General features: G+C 37.7%; 1 protein-coding gene across 1 annotated transcript in view; it reads left to right on the top strand.

The window, feature by feature from the left end:
- LOC116070573 (transmembrane protease serine 11G) overlaps positions 1-21,244 on the top strand; it is a 44,786-nt gene that overhangs the window by 12,858 nt on the left and 10,684 nt on the right. Inside the window, exons 2-5 of the mRNA XM_031342006.1 lie at positions 13,687-13,808; positions 14,806-14,924; positions 16,516-16,583; positions 17,196-17,356. Of these exons, the coding sequence (XP_031197866.1) occupies positions 13,687-13,808; positions 14,806-14,924; positions 16,516-16,583; positions 17,196-17,356 (470 nt within the window). The remainder of the gene's footprint in view (positions 1-13,686; positions 13,809-14,805; positions 14,925-16,515; positions 16,584-17,195; positions 17,357-21,244) is intronic.

Genomic DNA, 21,244 nt, shown 5'->3' with positions numbered 1-21,244 from the left:
TTCTAGAAAGCTATAAAATGTCTATCACTTTATAAAGGTGGTATCAAAATGTATTACTTTGCAAATACATGAAAACTCCTGCAGGGACTGACATAAAAATCATATTTTAAATAAGCAATAGGCTCCTACCTACAAGTTCTGGGAGGCAACTAAGAGCAATGGCAGTAGCTGTTGCTGACCTACACACTGAAAGAAGGTTTCTCATGCTGGTACTGTGGTTTCTGTGAGATGGTCTCTGGCTCTTGGGAGGAGCATTAGCATCCTGGTTCCCTATTTATTCAAACATCTCTAGTGTTTCTTTTTCATCTTTTATAATGTTGCATTTGGGGATATATTAAATGCTCCTCGGCAATTGTAACTTTATAGTATGATAGTTAATACTGGTTATGTACTTGAAGTTCCATCAGAGAGCAGACATTTCTTATCCTCATCCTACTGGTCTAAAACATGGCCACTCTGCGAGACAATGAATAAGCTTATTAGCATGGTTGTGGTCATAACTGTGTAATAGGTACATATGCCATCATCACATTATGCAATTGAAATGTTTATAAAATTTCCCAATATCTGAAGAAAACTGAAGAGGAGGGATGCAAAAGGATAAATCAGCAGCTGTCAGCTTTGCTCTTGCCCATGAAACAATAGTAAACCTAAAGGAAAAGCGTTTTGTTGAGACACAACGTCTGTGTATTCCAAGTTGGCCTCAGAGAAACTATCCTTCAACTTCAGCAACCCTAGTACGGTGAATTGTGAGCATCTTAGCAAAAGAGGAACCACTCATGGGCCAGAGTGTATGGGTCAGTGGGATGTCAAAGAAACTAGGCACACAAAAGAGAATTTGAGAAGGTTTTGCCTAATTACTTAACAAATTGTCTTAAATTTTGATTTCTGGCTTTTAAAGTGATTTAGACCAATTAAGGAGGGTGAAGCAATAAATCATTTTTACGTCTCTGTCTCAAACCTTTTTCACACACAATGCATCTCCTCTGCAGAAAACAGGGCAGTGATATGGCCCAGGCACTGTGTTAGACATTATTGTCATGGCAAGAGGAAAACAGAGGACTCGGTCTTAGATACAAGTTACAAAAATCTTAGCATGATGATAGCAGGCCTGTTAGGTAGTCCCGGGAGTTGTTGACACCTGACTGCTATTTCTTCAGGGTTTGGGGGATACTCTGGGGTGATTATTTCTGTCTTCTCACTGCAAAGAAATTAAAGTCGTCAGCTGAGACGACTGTGAGATGAGAGTGAAAAAGGGTGAGAGTGAAAAAGGTTTTGAGAGGTTTGAGAAGGGATCTGAACTATTTGGCTGTTTTTCATATCAGGAGAGAGAGAAACTACATTAGTTTAATGTCTAGAAAGCACTGAAAGCCAATTAGTTGTTAGTGTTTCTGAATTTAAAGAGCCTACCAGGAGTATTTAAGTATTTTTCAAAAAAAAATATTTTTTGCAAACATCATCACAATAAAGTTGTATGGGTTTTGCTAGAAGGGTACTCAAAGAAAGGAATGGCTGTGTATCTGAGGCTGTGAGGGGCCTAGGATTGATGATGAGGAAAGGGATGTTAAAAAGTGGGGAGACAGTGATCAACTGACAGCAGCAGTGCATTATGGGATCCAATAACCTGAGAAAATATGGAGTTTAAGAATTGGAGGTTAAATGCAAAAGTCATAGTTTATTGTAACTAGATGGTGTGAGGTAGGGCTGCAAGAGCAGGCAACTAAAGGAGAAATGCAGAGTTGATGATGCACACATACAAACTAATTAGAGCACAACCAATGTGATACGCAGCAACAACCAACCAACAAATGCAATGTAAAAGACTTCCTGGTAGCGGCTGGCTGGCTGACTGGTGGGATACAACTAACAGGAACAAACTGGAAAGAGGGAGAATGCTTCTGAGAGGCACAGAAGAGGTTTTAACAATTGCGGATGCTGGTAGCCTCAGGAAAGAGGTAGGAAAGACATCTTAGCAGGGACTTATGAATCATGCACAGAATCTGGGGCTGCATGAAGGAAAGTATCACAGTCACACGTGTGAAGGAAACACACATGTAGGATGAGCGCTCACGACTAAGCACTCATCAAAGGGAAGGACTTTGCTTTTTTCCTTTTTTAAAGGTCATTTTGTTTACTTACATTTCAAATGTTATCTCCCTTTCCAATTTCCCTCTGAAAAGCCCCTATCCCAACCCCTACCCACTGCTTCTATGAGGGTGTTCCCCAACCCACCCAGCCACCCACTCCCTCCTCACTGCCCTACAATTCCCCTACACTGGGGCATCAAGCCTTCACAGGCCCCAGGGCCTCCTCTCCCACTGATGTCCAACAAGGCCATCCTCTGCTACATTTGTGGCTGGAGCCATGGGTCCTTCCATGTGTATTCTTGGTTGGTGGTTTAGTCCCTGGGAGCTAGGATGGGGAGACGGAAGGACTTTCTTTAGAAAATGATGTAATTTTTTTCAAGTCTCTTACACATTTAAAATCACCCAGTTTATCTCTTACCATGAAGGGTTCCTTGCTGGGGCCCACAGAGCCCTGACTATGACTACTTCAGCCTTGTCTGTCTCTGTCGCAACCACCAGCCTTTCTGCAATTAAACCACATGGCTCCCTGTCCTCTAGGGACTCAACAAGCCCACTCCTGTCTATCTTACAGAATTTGCTGTTGTCCACTTTCTCTTTTGCCATATATTATTTCAGATTCTTATAAAAACACCACCTAAAGTGTTAGATGTCATTATGATATTTTCGAACTAAGTATAGTTTAGCAAAACCGTTCCAAGTCCCCTGTTACCTTTTGAGCACCCTATCTTTGATCCTTGCACATCACCTTTTAGTACCCTCTGTTGACATTCTTTCTAGTATTTTACCCTTTGCTCATATAAATATAAATATATAAATATACAGATATATAAATATATGTGATGTGATGTGTGTGTGTGTGTGTGTGTGTGTGTGTGTGTGTGTGTGTGTGTTTAGCTTATAGGCTTGGATTCCCACATGAGGAAATCATCTTTTGGTCATCCTGAGTTTTAGTCACTTCACTTAATAGTATATGTTGCATATTCACTTATTTTATATCTTTCTTTTGTCTTAGTGTTATAGTTAAGATTTGGGCACTACATTGAATTAAAAGAGGTAAATATGGGCATCCTTGTTCCTGATTTTACAGGAAATGTTTTCAGTTTATCTCTAATTAGTACATAGGTTTTATTGTTCTAATGTATGTACTATCTATTTCTAATGTCTCTAAGACTTTTGTTAGGAAATGTTAAAGTTTGTCAAATTCATCTTCTATACCTGTTGAAATAAATATGGTTTCTGTCCTTAAGCTTATTTCTATTATGTATTTCATTTATTAACTTGTGTATGGTGACTTTTGTATCTCTTAGGATGATGACGATTTGGTCATGGTGTATGATCTTTAATGTGTTTCTGAATTGAGTTTGCAAGTATTTTGCTAAGAATTTTTGTATCTGCTTTTATCAGGAATATTAATCTACAGACATCACTTTGCATGTGTGTGCATGCATGTGTGTGTGTGTGTCTATCTGTGTGTGTGTGCATCTGTGTGTGTCTCTGTCTCTGTGTGTCTCTGTGTGTCTGTGTCTGTCTATCTCTTTGTGTGTATTTGTCTGATTTTGTGTGTCTGTCTGTCTTTACACCTGTTTTTCTCTGTGCTGTGCTGTGTGTGTATGTGTGTGTGTGTGTGTGTGTGTGTGTGTGTGTGTGTATGTGTATGGTTTTTGTAACAGGGTCACACTGGCCTCATAGTGTATTTGCGAGTGTCTTTTCCTATTCCATTTTATGGAACAAATTGAAAAGAGCTGATACTAGATTATGCTTGAATGGTTGATAGAATTCAGGAATGAATCCCTAGTCCTTAACTTTCTTGTAGAGAGACATTTTATTACAACTTTGATTTCCAATGTTAGTAATGGTTCTGTTTAAGTTGTTTGTATCTTCTGACTTCAATTTGGTGTGCCATATGAATTTGAAAATTCATATGCTTCTTTAAGGTTTCTCATCTTTTTAGTGTTTTCAAGGTATTCTCTTATGATGTAAATTTCTTAGGAATTTATCATAACATCACCCTTTTCATCTCTAATTTTGTTAATTTGGATCTTCCTCCTCTATCTTTTTTTTTGATTGATTTAAGATTTATTGTGTTATGATGAGAAAAGATACATGATTTCAATTTATCTGAATTTGTCAACATTTAAAAACTTATTTTAACTAAATAGAATTACATCACATTCTTGTTTCCCTTTTGTACCCCAACTCCTCCCAGAGAAATCCCCCCTTCAATCCCTGCATTATCTTTTGGTTTTTTGTTTTGTCATATTCTTTAAAATTTATAAAATATTGTAACAATCAAAATGAGTATTATAAAAGTTGTTTGACATAAAACAACAATCAATTGAACAGTCTAATGTACATTCTTCTCTACAGTAATACTGAAAATACACATTTTTCTCAATATAAATTTTAAATAACTCCAAACATATTAACTGTATATCTTAAAATAATACATCATTACTAGTATTTTTAAATGAACATAAAGTCTTTTTGTTTGTTTGTTTTGTTTTGTTTTTAGTAGAGCTTAAAATCTTGGCTCTTACTGTGGTACAAGCCCAAAATAAGAACAATTTTTAGACATTGGAGTTCATGAAATAAGGCTGTACTTCAATGACCCTCACTTCACCAAAGGATTTTACCTCCATCGTAGCTTAGCTGAGAGTTGACAGTTCTGCTGTGCCAAGGAATGAATTGTAGGCACAGCTTTTGGATACAGACTTCCAGCTATAGTCAAAGCTTTTGACTTGAATGAGTGTCTTTATTCTCATTCTCAGCCCACAGAGAACAGGTTACATTTATTTAAGAAATGGTGTGTGTATTAAAATGGTCTATCCATGAAGTCATTCACCAACTGTTTCAATGAACAATGGTTCTGCTTGGAGGGTGGCACAGACATTAGGTGAGGGTAAGAATCTGGTTCATTGGCTGTGACGATTTTGAAAAGCATTCACCTCAGAGAAAGAGTAACTTATAAAGTCCTCTTCTTCAAATTTGATACAATAGTTACAAACATCAAGCAAAGCATTCAGTCTCACTCTTTGTTGTTCTCTTACAAGCCACCTCCCAAGGTAATTGTCTACGTTTCTTTTGGCTGTATAAATACTTTTGAAATATGTAAGCTCTTTGAAAACTATAGTATAGTGTAAAAACATTATAAATAATCCTACTAATAGAGAGGTTGAGATAGGAGAAGCAAGATCTCAAGACCATTATGTGGTACACAGCAAAACACTATCACATACAAACAAGCTGAAAGTATATATAGATTGTACAATATTGGACCTATTTCTCCAATTACCAAATGAGAGAGACCACTGGATGACAGCCAACAAAAATTTTAATTCCTCATATTTTTGGATTTCAATCGATTAGGATATGTTGGTAATATTAATTTTCATATTAAGATATTAAGAAAAAGTAATTGTTACTCCCTGTTGTTTTTGTTGTAAGAGGTGGGATTAGGTTTGTGTGGATTTGTTGAAAGATTGCTTTCTTGCTTCTTCTAGGGTGTAGCTTTGCTCCTTATGTTGGTGTTTTCCATCTATTGTCCTTTGTAGGGTTGGATTTGTGGAAAGATACTGTGTAAATTTTGTTTTGTCATGGAATATCTTGTTTTGCCCATCTATGGTAATTCAGAGTTTTGCTGGGTATAGTAGCCTGGGCTAGCATTTGTGTTATTGTAGGGTCTGTATGACAGCTGCCCAGGATCTTCTAGCTTTCATAGTCTCTGGTGAGATGTCTGGTGTAATTCTGATAGGACTGCTTTTATATGTTACTTGACCTTTTCCCCTTACTTCTTTTAGAATTCTTCCTTTGTTTAGTGCATTTGGTGTTTTGATTATTATGTGAAGGGAGGAATTTCTTTTCTGATCCAGTCTATTTGGAGTTCTGTAGGCTTCTTGTATGTTCATGGGCATCTCTTTCTTTAGGTTAGGGAAGTTTTCTTCTATAATTTTGTTAAAGATATTTACTGGCCCATTACCTTGGGAGTCTTCATTCTCTTCTATACCTATTATCCCTAGGTTTGGTCTTCTCATTGTGTCCTAGATTTCCTGGATGTTTTGGGTTAGGAGCTTTTTGCTTTTTGCATTTTCTTTGACTGTTGTGTCAATGTTTTCTATGGTGTCTTCTACCCCTGAGATTCTCTCTTCTATCTCTTGTATTCTGTTGCTTTTGCTTGTATCTATGACTCCTGATTTCTTTCCTAGTTTTTCTATCTCCAGGGTTGTCTCCCTTTGTGATTTCTTTATTGTTTCTATTTCCATTTTTAGATCCTGGATGGTTTTGTTCATTACCTTCACCTGTTTGATTGTGTTTTCCTGTAATTCTTTAAGGGATTTTTGTGTTTTCCTCTTTAAGGGCTTCTAGCTGTTTACCTGTTCTCCTGTATTTCTTTGAGGGAGTTATTTATGTCCTTCTTAAAGTCCTGTATCATCATCATGAGAAGTAACTTTAGATCTGAATCTTGCTTTTCCAGTGTGATGGTGTATCCAGGATTTGCCATGTTGGGAGAATTGGGTTCTAATGATTATAAGTAACCTTGGTTTCTGTTGCTTATGTTCTTATGCTTGCCTCCTGCCATCTGGTTATCTCTACTGCTACCTGCCCTTGCTAAATCTGACTGGGGCCTGTCCTTCCTGTGATCCTGGTTGTGTCAGAAGTCCTCAGAGTCAAGCTGTCTCTGTGATCCGGGGCCCATTAGAGCCCCTGGGAGTGGAGCTTCCTCTGGGTAGTTGTGGGACTGGCTGCAAAATTTGCCCCCAAGGTCTGCTCAGGGCACTGGCCCAAACATACAGGAAGCAACCTGTGGTACTGGTCTGGCAGAGTTCCTGCATGCCTGGGTCCTGCTGGTCCCAGTTGCTCCTGGTGTTGGGACAGATGTGTACTCCTCACCTGACCTTTCTCCTCCATCTTTTTGCCAGTTTGTTAATCTTATTTTTGTTTTCAAAGACTCAACTTGGTTTGTGGATTGTCCTTTTATCTTTACTAAGTTAATTTCTTCACTAATTTTTGTTATTTTTTATTTCTACCAAATTTTGTATTAGTTTCCTATTTTTACCAGTTTCTTTAATTCACTTCTTAACTCAAAGAGCATTTTAGAAGGAATGACTCTCGGCTATCCAGTTAAGTACCCAAATGTGCTCCTCAGTCTCTGGCCTCTAGTCACTTACTAACTAATGATTTCTTTTATTTTTTTAAGACAAAACTTATCAGGTTAGTTACTCATTTTGATCTCTGCTAGCTCATGAACTCCACAGCAATGAAAACCTCTCTGTGTTATTCACACAGTTTCTTCTTTTGTGCTTCTCATAATTATCTAATTATGTTATTCACACACTGTTTCCTCTTTTTGTGCTTCTCATGATTATCTAGCACTTTAAAAATATATCCTTCAAAACTTATTTCCAACAAAGGAAAAACTTGGATGATTTTTGACACACAAACCTCAAGTTTTATCTTTAAAATAAAATCTATTTCCCAACAGTCATATACAGAAAATGCTCATAACACAAGATTTATAAATAATATTTGTTCATATTTAAACTTTGAAAACAAGCTCTAATTTTCACATGTAGGTCAAAATTTGTTAATTCTTAATTGAAAATATTTTAAAGACAACAAGAACATTTACCCACCAGCACCACAAGACAAAAAGAACAATAAGACATCAATGCAATCCTGGGAGAAATGTTGGGAAGGAATGTTTTGACCAGTTGCCCTCAACAGTCTTGATCAATGGCATTCTTAGGCATTTGTTTGGGGTCTTAATACAGTTCTAATTATCTCAATACCCTAAAATTTCCTTTCGGGAACATAAAGTTGCAAATTTGTACGGAGTTTTGGAAGATCTGTACACCTTGACCTGTGTTACTCCCTGTTGAACACTTATCTACTGAAATGTTTATTTTTCATTACATGACTTAACCTTCCTATTATGAAACATCACTTTTTATTTAAAACAAGGTGGGGCTATGAAAGCAAGGCACATAACCTGTTGGAGCAGGAAAATAGAGCAAAACCACAAATCTCATTTAATGTCATATAATTTTCAGTCTTTATACCTATATCATCAATTTTGTGAGTATTACTGTATCTGTTGGTACAGTCAGAATCATCATCACCACCCAGCCACTGAGATTATAAATAAGAACCTTACTATTACATAGTTTTTATATAATGATTTTCTTCTGGAATGATTTTATTTTTCATAGCCAAGGAAGGAAAACCTTCAAGTAGATAATTTATTCATCTTTAGTTGACACAATCTTTGTGCATTTTTATTTGGTCCAGTAATTCTTTCTGCATGGCATTCATTACATAATGACTATTTCCAACCTTGTGAAATTACTGATGATTTCTTTATCTTAAATATGGAATCTATCTTATCTGATAAGTGATCTTTGGGGGCGCATCAGGGCTTTGTTAACTCTCTAAACTATAATACTGTTTCCACAGTGCCACTCAGACTCCAGTGTCCTCAATACCAGTGCCTTCCTCTGTTTCCTTCTCTAGTAGCACATTCCTAGGAATCAGCCAGCCCCCAAGGGTTAACTTTAATCCTTCTGTGTACAAATTTCCTATGTATTATGCTTTCTCATCTGCTTTTGGAAAAATAAAAGCCCTGGTTAAGAGCAGTAATAAAATAACTCAACATACAGAGTCCTTGCCAGGTTTTAGCTACTGTTCTATAAGCTGTTCCCTTTGCAATGAGCACTCACTAGGTCTTTGTGATAATCCCACTGGGTCTTTGTGATAATCCCACCAGGGAGTATTACAATCATTTTTACAGGTGAAGAAAGCTCCACACACAGAAACCGAATGATTGCATAAAGGGCGGCAGAGGGTTGTGGGGGGATAACCTGCCTAAGAATCAAGTGTGTTGCCTGAACATCCTACATTTGACACCACGGTGCTGAGCCCCTCATTTAGATCCTTTCAGATTTTAAGGCCACTACTCTGCAGGAATGAAATCCTTTACTTTGGCTGAGTAACACTATTTTTGTGAAATAAAGCATTTGATAACCTTCAGGAGAACGAATAGACAGAAGGAGGTCTGTCTGAAGGAAAATCATCTGATGAACTTTAATAAGACTGTTACATTGGAAAGCATGATGAATATTAACATCTTTATAATGCTTTTTATTAAATTTAGCTGAGGTTTTGTTTAAGGAACACCTACCTATCAGACTATCTAGAAAGCAAGATACTTTCCATTTAAATAAATGGGGTGGGGGCATTAAGAGCGTGATCAAAATACTTTTAAATCCTTGTGAACAGTTTTCCACTCTGACATGATGAGTGTGTAGCTTCTGTCACTGACTGGTCATGATGACATAGGACCACTAGGAAGAGGTCACTTGTGGTTTTTCCATGTGTTTAACATCAGAGGCATCTCCAAATCAATCTTCCTGCACTACAATAAACCTGTTTAGTCATCTCACTGGGATAGGCTAACCAAAACCAGATGCTTTGAATTGGAGGGATTATGGGACATAGGAAGCCAAGAAGAAGAGAAGAGAGAAATGTCACACAGTGATTTTTGATAATAAAATTGTCGATTTGTATCTAGTGCTCACTGTTGTGTCACCTCCTGCCAAGGATGAAGAAGCTTATTCTCAGTAGAACTCTGATTTTTGAGTGGCTAATGATTTATTACTCTCCATTTATGTCACATTTATTCATTTAGTATGTAAGCATTTACCAAGTACCTATGAAGGATAATTCTCTACTGGTGTAGTACAGCCCTTGGAATTAAATTAAAATAAAGTTGGTATGAAACTAAAATAAAGAGACATATATTCTTTTTTATTGGATATTTTCTTTATTTACATTTCAAATGTTATCCCCTTTCCCTGTTTCCCCCCTCCTGCACACCCCCATCCCACACTCCCCTGCTTTTATAAAGGTGTTCCTCCACCCACCAACCCACTTCCGCCTCCCTGACCTCAATTCCCATACACTGGGGCATCTATCAAGCCTTCATAGGGCCAAAGACCTCTCCTCCCATTGATGCATGACAAGGCCATCCTCTGCTACATATGCAACTGGAACCATGTGTACTTCTTGGTTGGTGGCTTCCCCTGGAAGCTATAGGAAGTCTGGTTGGTTGATATTGTTGTTCTTCCTGTGGGGTTGCAAACCTCTTCAGCTTTTTCAGTTCTTTCTCTAACTCCTCCATTAGGGACCTGGGTTCAGTCCAATGGTTGGCTGCGAGCATCCACATTTGCAATGTCAGGCCGCTCAGGAGACAGCTATATAAGGCTCCTTTTAGAAAGCATTCCTTGGCATCCACAGTAGTGTCAGGGTTTGGTGACTGTATATGGGATGAATACCCAGGTAGGACAATCTCTGGCCTTTCCTTCAGCCTCTGTTCTACACGTTGTCTCCATATTTGCTCCTGTGAGTATTTTGCTCCCCATTCTAAGAAGGACCGAAGCACCCATTTTGGTCTTCCTTCTTCTTGAGTTTCATATGGTCTGTGAATTGTATCTTGGGTATTCCGAGCTTTTGGGCTAATATCCACTTTATCAGTGAGTGCATACCAAGTCAAAACAACCCTAAGATTCCACCTCACACCAATCAGAATGGCTCAGATCAAAAACTCAGGTGACAGCAGATGCTGACAAGGATGTAGAGAAAGAGGAACACTTCTCCATTGCTGGTGGGAATGCGACCACTCTGGAAATTAGTCTGGTGGTTCCTCAGAAATTTGGACATAATATTACCTGAGGATCCAGCTATACCACTCCTAGGCATATACCCAAAAGATTCTCCAACATATAATAAGAACACATGCTCCACTATGTTCATAGCAGCCTTATAATAGCCAGAAGCTGGAAAGGACCCAGATGTCCTTCAACAGAGGAATAGATACAGAAAATGTGGTACATTTACACAATGGAGTACTACTCAGCTATTAAAAACTATGAATTCATAAAATTCTTGGCCAATGGATGGAACTAGAAAATATCATCCTGAGGTAACCCAGTCACAAAAGAGGCATATTCTTTACAGGAAGTCAAGGGACAAATATTTTGGAGTGAGTTTGTCTGGCTAGGAAAACAAACTCATTCTCCCTTGAGACACCAAAACTCATTCACTCTGGGCAAACATGAGATTTGACACTCTGTAAATGCCAGGCATGCAAAGTGACTTGCTAATAATGTCAATGCCAGACAGGCATAGTTGCTCACCTAGAATTCAACACATGGGAAGTGGACACTGTTCTAGGTTCTCTTTTGTATTGCAGAGGCACCTCTGTTCCCTCCAGATCATTGCTGTCTGTACTCAGTGGTTAAGTGGCACCACTTTTTTTCTTTCCACTACCAGTTACCAATCCCAGGAAAAATAATTCCCATTGTTCAAGGATAGTTTCTACAGAACAAGAGCCCATGTGGTAAACGTTTAGAATTATATTCCTGTACAGTTTCTCTATGCATTTGATCATGCTGCCAATGAGTGTCAGTGTTATCTCACCCCAACTCTATAATTGCTCAGATTTTTTTCTTTACACTACAGACTCCAACACTGAGATAGAAAAAGCTTTGTCATAATATTCTGTTTCCACACAGCTTTTCCACAGACATTTGCATTGATTGGAAGCACATGCTTCTTGCCATATTTCCCAACCATTGATACTATCATTATAATATTTGTATTTAAGCTGTTGTTCTGTTTTCTTGATTATATTTTACTTTATCCTAAGTAACATTATCTATTTAAAAAAAAACACACAGGTTTAAATGTCATAACCCTATGTAATACTCATCTTATCAGACCAGAGTTCTGAGTTCTCAATGTTTATTTGTATTCATTATATTGATGATTTTTATTTTGCTTATTATTTATTATAATTCTCTGTTTTACTACTTGACTGAGTCCATCTTGATCTCATGTTCCTTACATTTACTACAAATGACAGATCCCACCTATATATACACAGTAGCTTGCCTTAAGTATAAAGTATAGAAAAGACCAACTGACCAACCAACCAACCAAGCAAACCAACAAACAAAAAACAACTCCAGTAGACACATGGGAAATGGGCACTCTTCTAGATTCTCTTTTTGTTTTCTAGAGGCATCTCCTTTGAGTCCTATTTCTGTCCTTTTCTATATCTTATCTTTGAGGCGCTGGTAATCTATTTTTTATTGTTATTTATCCCCCTTCCTGGTTTCTCCTCTTCAAACCACCTAACCCATCCTCTCTGCCCCCTGCTTCTATAAGGGAGCTCCTCCACCTACCCACTCACTCCTCCCCCTCACTGCCCTAGCATTTCCTTATGTTGGGGCATCAAATCTCCACAGGACCAAGGGTCTCCCCTCCCATTGATGCCAGATAAGGCCATCCTCTGCTACATAAGCAGTTGAAGCCTTGCGTCCCTCATGTGTACTCTTTGGTTGGTGGTTTAGTCCCTGGGAGCTCTGCAGTGCAGGTCTGGTTGGTTGATTTTGTTGTTCTTCAGTCCTTCCCCTAACCCGTTCAGCTCCTTCAGTCCTTACCCTAACTTCTCCATTGGAATTCCCTTGCTCAGTCAAATGGTTGGCTGTGAGCATCTGCATCTGTATTGGTCAGGCTCTGGCAGAGCCTCTCAGGGGACAGCCGTACCAGGCTCCTGTCAGCACTTGGCATTAGCAACAAAGTCGGGATTTGGTGTCTACAGATAGAATGGATCTCTAGGTGGTGCAGTCTCTAGATGGCCTTTCCTTCAGTTTCTGCTCCACACTTTGTCTCAGCATGTTGCGGTAAATCTCCAACCCAAATAAGCAGGGGCAATGAAAACACAACTCAATTAATATGAGTATATGCTGTGCGCCTAGATTGGGCAGACCTACCACTACACTACCATCTTCCCCATGTAAGAGACCCTTTATAACTTGCCGTTTCTCCAGGCCAGGTGCTTCTGCTCCACTTTTTTTCTTCCTCTTCCTCTTCCCTCGTCCTTTCTCTCTCTTCTTTTCTCCCAAAACCTTTAGCTCCACCTTCCCCTCTTTCTCTGCCCAATCACCTGCTCTAGGCTTTATTTTACAAATGAAAGTGGAAAGAAGGTTTACAGGAAATCACCTGAGTGCTGACTCATTCCTTGTTCGCAGCCCCTCAGATGAGAACGGAATTAACATCAAATATAATTAGCCCCAGGGCTATTCGCAACACCTGCATTTGCTTTAGATAGAACAATTCTGTGTTAATATTTTTGAGATGGGTGAGTGGCCCCATCCCTCAATTGGTAATCTACTAACTTCTGTAATTCATTGCATTGGAATAGTGACCCAGATGGCATTATGTCAAGAGGTTCTTTGTGATCTGAATCCCATCTGGTCATATTTGTGACATTAAAATTTAAAATCAAATTTTAAAAAAAAAAATTCCTCTTATTGTGAACCAGAAATTACTTACTTTAGTAACCTTTGTATGATGCTAACTCTTTGAAGTTAAAAAGTCAGTTTGATTTTTTGTATTTTTTTTCCAATATTTCAAAAGATACATTCAAATGTTACCAAATATGATATAAGATAATAAAGAACTCCAGTGAGAAATAATTTAAATATCAAAAATATTTGTCGTAAGGCCCTACTTGTTTTTAATATGCATTTTTCTCTCAAAGGCCAGGAATCCTTAATAGAAGAAAAGCTGTCTGGAGACCGAGGAAGGTTGCCCTCATCGCCACAGCTGTCTTGCTGGTGTTGGCCGTGCTCATTGGGCTCCTTGTTTACTTTTTGGTGTATGGTAAGGCTCTACTTTATTATATTACTTTGGAAGTTTAAAGATTCCCTATGTATATTATAGATGTTTCTAAATCTTAGCCTTTTCTCCAATTCCAAAATGAAAATTTCCTTGGAATAAATTTGGGAAATGATATTCCTTAAGGCAAAAATTTATTTCTACTATTCAAACCTGATGCTGTTCATGCAACACCATCCTTTGAATAGCACAAGAAGTCCACAAGATATACTTATGATATGATAATATATATTCTAACAGCAAAACTTTATTGTGGTAGAAATTTTAACTTTGCTATCAACTTATTGTATCATTACTTAATAGTTTAAATGTATGAATTGCCACTTACTATGAATTGCCACCTATAATAGGTAGTAATTGTGTCAGGATACAACATACAACCCTGGTGGGTTGAAGATAGGTGAGGTGATCTTAAAATGATTGGGTGGGGAAGAGACTGGCTACAGCTATTGGATATTTAATTTTCTGGAGTGTTCCAAATATATGACTATCAGTTTCTTTACTGTTGCTATAATAAAATGCTTTAGAAAACTGGATTTTTATTAATTTTAATAAAATTAACTTTTATTAATAAAAGAGGCTTCAGGTGTCTGACAAGAGAGTCAGACTGGTTTTGGTGTCTGCAAGAAGCTCTATCACAACATGAACAGTCTTGAGAGAGGAGCATGTCGGGAGTGAGTAATGCCTGGAAAAGAGATCACATGGCAAAACAGCAGGAAATACAAGGAAAAGCCTGACTTCCATAAGAATAACCTACTCCTGTGAGAACTAACCGACTCTGTAAAAGCAGTATTAACCTGTGAGCGATCAGCCATAGTCAGCTCTTCCTCATTCCACCTGTTAGAGCACCCATGCCATCCAGTACTATTATATGGAGGACCAAGCTTCTAACATAGAAGTTATCAGAGAAAAATAACATATCCTCTACTTCTTTGATTCAAAAGGGATTTGATGAAATTATCTATCTGCCTTCTCCTTTCAGATGAGAAGACTCATTACTACCAGGCGTCCTTCTGGATTCCCAGTATTAAATATAGCTCAGAATTGTCTGAAGAGCAGTCAAAGTTTCAGACTGACCTGAAACAAAAAATCATCAATGAGGTAAATCTATGCTTTGCTACTAGCATCCTTGCTTCCCGGAGGTATATAAGGTGGTAAGAAGTAGAGGCAGAGACAGATATCAACTTCTGGCCTCAACCAGATTCATATGCATGTGTACAAGTGTCCACATGTATACATGCTCTTCTAAACATGTGAATATACATACACAGCAAGCAAGCATGCAAAGCAAAGCAAAACAGTGTGGAGGAAATTGTTAGTTTGTAAATAATACAGTGCAAGTCGGACTCAAGATCTGGTCGAGACTTTCTTGACTAATTTAGCAGTATTGTTTGCGGATAGAGTAAACATTTCCCTAAAAATAAATGTGAAGACCAGTAACTAAATTGGACATTGTATATTTCCCATGAGGTTCAACAATCAATAATACAGACTACTTATTATATAATATGTAAATGATCATAAGTGATTGTACATGTACAAGGATGCACATATAACCAAAACACAACAGGTTCTTTAGACCATAGCTTGAAGTGATTTTAATGCTTTAGTGGATTTTTCTAAATATTTTATAAGCACATATATAAATTTATGTACATATAATAATAAATATACAATATATTTAATATATAATAAATATAAAGATCTCATTATGTAAGTGACACATTTACAAATAAAATGTTTTCCACAAAAAAAAACCCTTATAAATAAGTTAGAAAGAACCATGTGGACATTTGTTTTGTTAATAGCTGTTCATCTCCTGACATTCCTCTCAAAGATCTGTCAAATATGGCATCACATAACATTTCAATGAAGAGAATTTCATAAATTAAATGAAATGAGGAACAGCTTTAGTCTCACACATGTCCTTTCGCTCTTTGGCCATTCTACTGAGATCTGTCACTGCCCGCTCAGACTCAGCTTGGTCAAGGTTGGCATAAGATGAGCTTTTCTTTCTGACAAGCCAGTCTAATGAGTCAATAGTAATAAGTGGGCTTATAAGAGCCACCACCCTGTTGACATTGCTCTTGCTTTGGTAAGAAGTAAATTGTTTTAGAATCATTCACGACTGATGAAGTACTCCATGTAAGAAAGACAAATGGCACACCGTAGCAGTCATAGATGTATTTTATTCTAAGTAAATATTTTGTCCGTTTCTCCTGATGAGTAATTAAGTTTGGAGAAGTGCCTAACTATGTATGCATCCTCCTAACAACTTATTCTCCAAAGGATCAAAACTTCATCTGAAACTGTTCCATTGAAACTTAAAACTTACTCTGTCAACTACACTCAGAGACTAATATTACTGAGTTTCTAGATGTTGGCTGCTGAGTGGATAATGTGTCCATGCATGGGAACCATACACAGACAGGCGCTGGGCCCCAGCTCCTGCTTTGCTTTTGAAATGCTTGCCTTAGTTCAGCTCTGTGCTAATCACCTTTAAACACATGGGAAGTTTTGCCAATTATAGGAATGATTATACGACAAGATTATGTTCAGAAGAACTTCTTTGAGATAACTGTAAATAATATTAAGAGTATTTTTTATATTTTGTATCTCAGTGGGGTTGAGTTAAGCATTTTGAAATGTATCAAATTAATATTCACCAACTTTTCCTTTCTTTATTTTTCAGATAGATATGATATTTCAAAGATCCAGTTTAAAGCATCATTATGTCAAATCTCAAGTTGTCAACTTTCGGTAACCACAGTTAAATAATTCACATGAGAAAAAAGCCAATTTGTACTATCTAGTTATTCTTCACCTATTTTATTTGCAGCCAGGATCAAAAGACCTTATATATGCCAGAGGAAAGCTATCACTGTCATCTCATGTTGAAATCACTTCTACACTATAGTGTCCAGACTATCACTCCAGACTATAGTGAAAGGGTTTCTTGAATAGTCATGAACTATATTCTACTCCTCATTCTCTTAAAAACGTCTTCATTTCAATTGCTGATTTCATCAATCCTAATTACTTCTGTTGATTTTGCTTGTTTTATAGTAAATATCTGCTAGAAATATTTAAAACACAATAATCTCTCTATATTATATACATGTATATGATGTAACTACATTGTTAGACTTATCATTTTCCATTCTCCTCATGATTATGATCAAGTTTTATAAGCAGAGAGTAATTCTAGGACTTATCATCTGTGTGATATATAAAGGGGAAATTCATGATGATAAACTGTTTGAAATATGTGTTTTATTTTTTTGAGGATACTAGTAATAATTAAGTACTAACAATATAGTATTAATAGTAATTACTGGGCCATTGCCTTACTTTGGTGCCTTTCTTTTCTAGGCCCAGTAATGATGGTGTAAAAGCAGACATACTGATTAAGTTTCAGATTCCCCATAAGAATGTGGGTACTTTGAAAAGACAAGCTGATAGCATTTTGCAATGGAAGCTGCAATCCACCCAGAGCTTCTTGAAGAAAGACATCTCATTACCTTATCTTAGAGGCAAGACCACTTTTTTTCTTCTCACAATAACTAACACTTTTTAACAATATTCTATCTACAGAGAAAACTTTTTTTTATTTCACTATAAAACAAAACCATTTTTATTCTAGGTCTCTGAGTCACTAGATAATGCACACATCACTCAATTCACACCAAAGATTATATTCCCTTGGTTGGCATGAAAATAATTTAATAACTATCTGATTAATATAAAAATATTTTCCCTTATTAAATCAAGCCTTAGCAACATCATTTCAATTAGGAAAAATGAATGTGGTATTTAGAAACAGCCAAACCTCCTGTTGACCTTTCTTCTTACACCAAACTGTGCTTCCGGGGACACAGAAAACGTGCTGCTCTACCCAATAATGCCCACAAACCGAGAGCTCAGCGCTGGGTAGGGAGTGGGGCTCTGGCAAGTGTTTTATTTTTAGTTCTGTAAGCTAACTCTGTCCCTTAAAAGTGAGCAAGATACAAAAGGGGTCTTTTAAAAGTGAAATTGAGATTCATCCTGTTCTCTTTAATATTTATTTTCTTTAAGATTCTATTATGATAGGATGTTTAATTTTTTCCCATTTGTGGTTTTCTCATTTTACTTGAACCAATACAACTTGAACCTTCAAAAATTTGAACCCTTATCTTTAACAAATGTGAGAAATTTTCAACCATTCTGTTTAAATGCTCTATTTTAGACCCATAATTATTTTTCCTCACTTCTAAAAAGTCACAAGTACCAGTATTTTGAATAGAATCCCATATACACCAGAGGCTTTGATCATTTGGATTGCTTTACTCTGTTCTTCAAGCTGAATGGTTCTGCTCTTGTCCTCAAGTTCCCACCATCCTTCTGCTCTAGGGACATTTGTTTTTTTCATTCCTATCATTTTCAGTGATTTTTTTAAAAAAATATTTCTATTGTTTTGTGATATTTTCTATTTTTCATTTATTACAAGAGAACTTGTCTTTGATTGTGGCAGCTCTTAAAAATCTACATCAGCTATTTCAAGTGTTATAGATCTTTCCAGAATAACAGGGGTTGATTATGTCCTCATTCAAATTGTACATTTCCTAACTTGTTTTGTTTCATTTTATATGAAAGCTTGTATATTCTGGGCACTATTTGCTAGGAGAATCTTGATCCTAATTATTATTATTTTTTTTTAGCATGCAGTCAACCTATTTAAGATGGGAATCTAGATTTATCATCCACTTTTGTTATTCAAAGGCAGTTCAGTCTTTTAGATTCTTGCAATGCCATTCTGTTTTTTAAAAAATTAATTATTTTATTTATTTACATTCCAGACATTGCCCACTCCCAGTACCCCCTTCCACAGTTTTTCATCCCATCCCCTCCCCTTTACCTCTGAGTAGGTGCTTCCCTTGCCCCCACAGCCCCAAGCATCTCCCTTCTCTGGGGTATCAAGTCTCTAGAGGACTAGGTGTAAGATCTCCCACTGAAGCCAGACAGGGCAGTCCTCTGCTACATTTGTGCCTGGGCCTTCAGACCAGCCAGTATATGCTCTTTGGTTGGTGGCTTAGTCTCTGGAAGCTCCCAGGGTTCCAGGTTAGTTAAGGCAGTTGGTCTTATTATGGAGTTGCCATCCCCTTTAGCTGCTTCAATCCTTCCCCTAACTCTTCTACACGGGCCCCCGACTTCAGTCTAATGCTTGGCTGTAAGTATCTGCATCTGTCTCAGTCAGCTGCTGATAGACCCTCTCAGAGGACAGCCATGCTAGGCTCCTGTCTGCAAGCACAACATGGCATCAGTAATAGTGTCAGGGTTTGGTGCCCTCCTGCTAGTCACAGCTGTAGAATGTGCTTCTCTGGGTTGCCCTGTATGGTTGAGCTCTGTCTGTGTACCTGGATTTCCTTATGCCACTGAGTACAAACAGGTGTCATGGATATTTTAGTTTGTCCACCAGTTCTAAGGCCACGACATAGGAACTGGGATGGTCAGGGGTTTCCTACTGTCACTGCTTCTGAGAAACAGACTTCCAGGCTTGGACTTTACAATAGATATCTGGATAGATCTCTATTGTCCTTCCTATTCCCTAGTACTCCATATAAAAGCAAAACAGACTTTTCCTGTGATTGTTTTTAAACTTGTTGAGGGTTATGTATTGACAGAACTTTCTGGTCCCTAGCCTATGAAAAGAAAGATTACGAAGCATAATCCTTCTTCAAATTCTGAAGTCATTCACTATTTTGTTGTTGTTTTTTTACTGCTTTCAGAGTATTTTTAATGTAACAAATAATGTTGGTGTCAGGTCTCTTATATAAAATGCCACAGTATTGCCATACAATGTAGGCAGATGTATGTGAATGTGTGTGTGGGGGGGGGAGTATTATATATTTGTAATCAAATCCAAGACCTTGAGCATATTAGGTAAACTACTGACCAATTTCTCCAATCCCTTTCATGAACTGTAAATAATCTGCAGAATATTTATAACACATTATATGTAATAAGTTATATATAAGTATGTGGTATACAATATTGTTTGGGGAATATGATGCGAAAATACATGGTGTCAGGTTCGATGTTTATAAATATTTCTGAATGGGAGTTAATTGAACCCACAGATGCAAAATCCAAAAATACAGTGTAGACTACAGCTCGTTAAATTTATAGAAGAAAAGAAGGGTCTGCAAACCTTGGCCCAGAACTGAGGCAGTACAATATTTTTATGAGGCAAGAAGAGCATATCTATTCAATCATGCTCTGACTGAAGTCATCTAGGAGAGACAAAAACATAATAGGCAGCTTTCTGAAGATGGTCCATCATTTTGCATGGCTACAATGGATAAACTAAAATTGCAAGGCTTTTAGAGAACTGATCTTGTTATATGTCTTTCATGTTATTATTAAATAGCATAATGATCCTTGGGAATTAGTCCACCATATTGGGCAGATTTTCTGCAGATCAATGAAGATGTACTCACTTGTAATAATGCTATGTAGATAAATAGATTATTTCCTCTTCTTTTAACTTTTTAAAAAATTTTTATATATTTAAAATTTTTTCTTAGATATATTCTTTATTTACATTTCAGATGTTATTCCCTTTCCTGGTTTCCCCTCCGAAAACTCCCTATCCCCTTCAGACTCTCCCTACTCACTAACCCACCCTCTCTCCCTCTTCCTGGCTCTGGCATTCCCCTACACTGGAGCATAGAGCCTTCACAAGACCAAGGGCCTCTCCTCCTATTGATGTCCAACAAAGCCATCCTCTGCTACATATGCGGCTGGAGCCATGGGTCCCACCATGTGTTACTCTTTGCTTGGTGGTTTAGTCCCTGGGAGCTTTGGGGGTACTGGTTAGTTCATATTGTTGTTCCTGCTATGGGGCTGCAAACTCCTTCAGCTCCTTGGGTCCTTTCTCTAGCTCCTCCATTGGGGATCTTGAGTTCAGTACAATGGTTGGCTAAGAACATCCACCACTGTATTTGTCAGGCGCTGGCAGAGCCTCTCAGGAGAGAGCTATATCAGGCTCCTGACAGCCAACACTTGTTGGTATCCACAATAGTGTCTGGGTTTCATAACTGTTTATGGGATGGATCCCCAGGTGGGGCAGTCTCTGGATGACCTTTCCTTCAGTCTCTGCTCCATACTTTGTCTCTGTAACTCCTCCCATGGGTATTTTGTTTCCCCTTCTAAGAAGGACCAAAGTATCCACACTTTGGTCTTCCTTCTTCTTGAGCTTCATGTGGTCTGTGAATTGTATCCTGGGTAATCCGATCTTCTGGGCTAATATCCACTTATCACTGAGTGCATACCATGAGTGTTCTTTTGTGATTAGGTTACTTCACTCAGGATGCTATTTTCTAGTTCCATCCATTTGCCTAAGAATTTCATAAATTCATTGTTTGTAATGGCTTAGTAGTACT

This window comes from Mastomys coucha, unplaced genomic scaffold, assembly GCF_008632895.1.
Source record: "Mastomys coucha isolate ucsf_1 unplaced genomic scaffold, UCSF_Mcou_1 pScaffold22, whole genome shotgun sequence".
Taxonomy (NCBI): Eukaryota; Metazoa; Chordata; class Mammalia; order Rodentia; family Muridae; genus Mastomys; species Mastomys coucha.
This window is presented reverse-complemented; position numbering and strand designations above follow the sequence as displayed.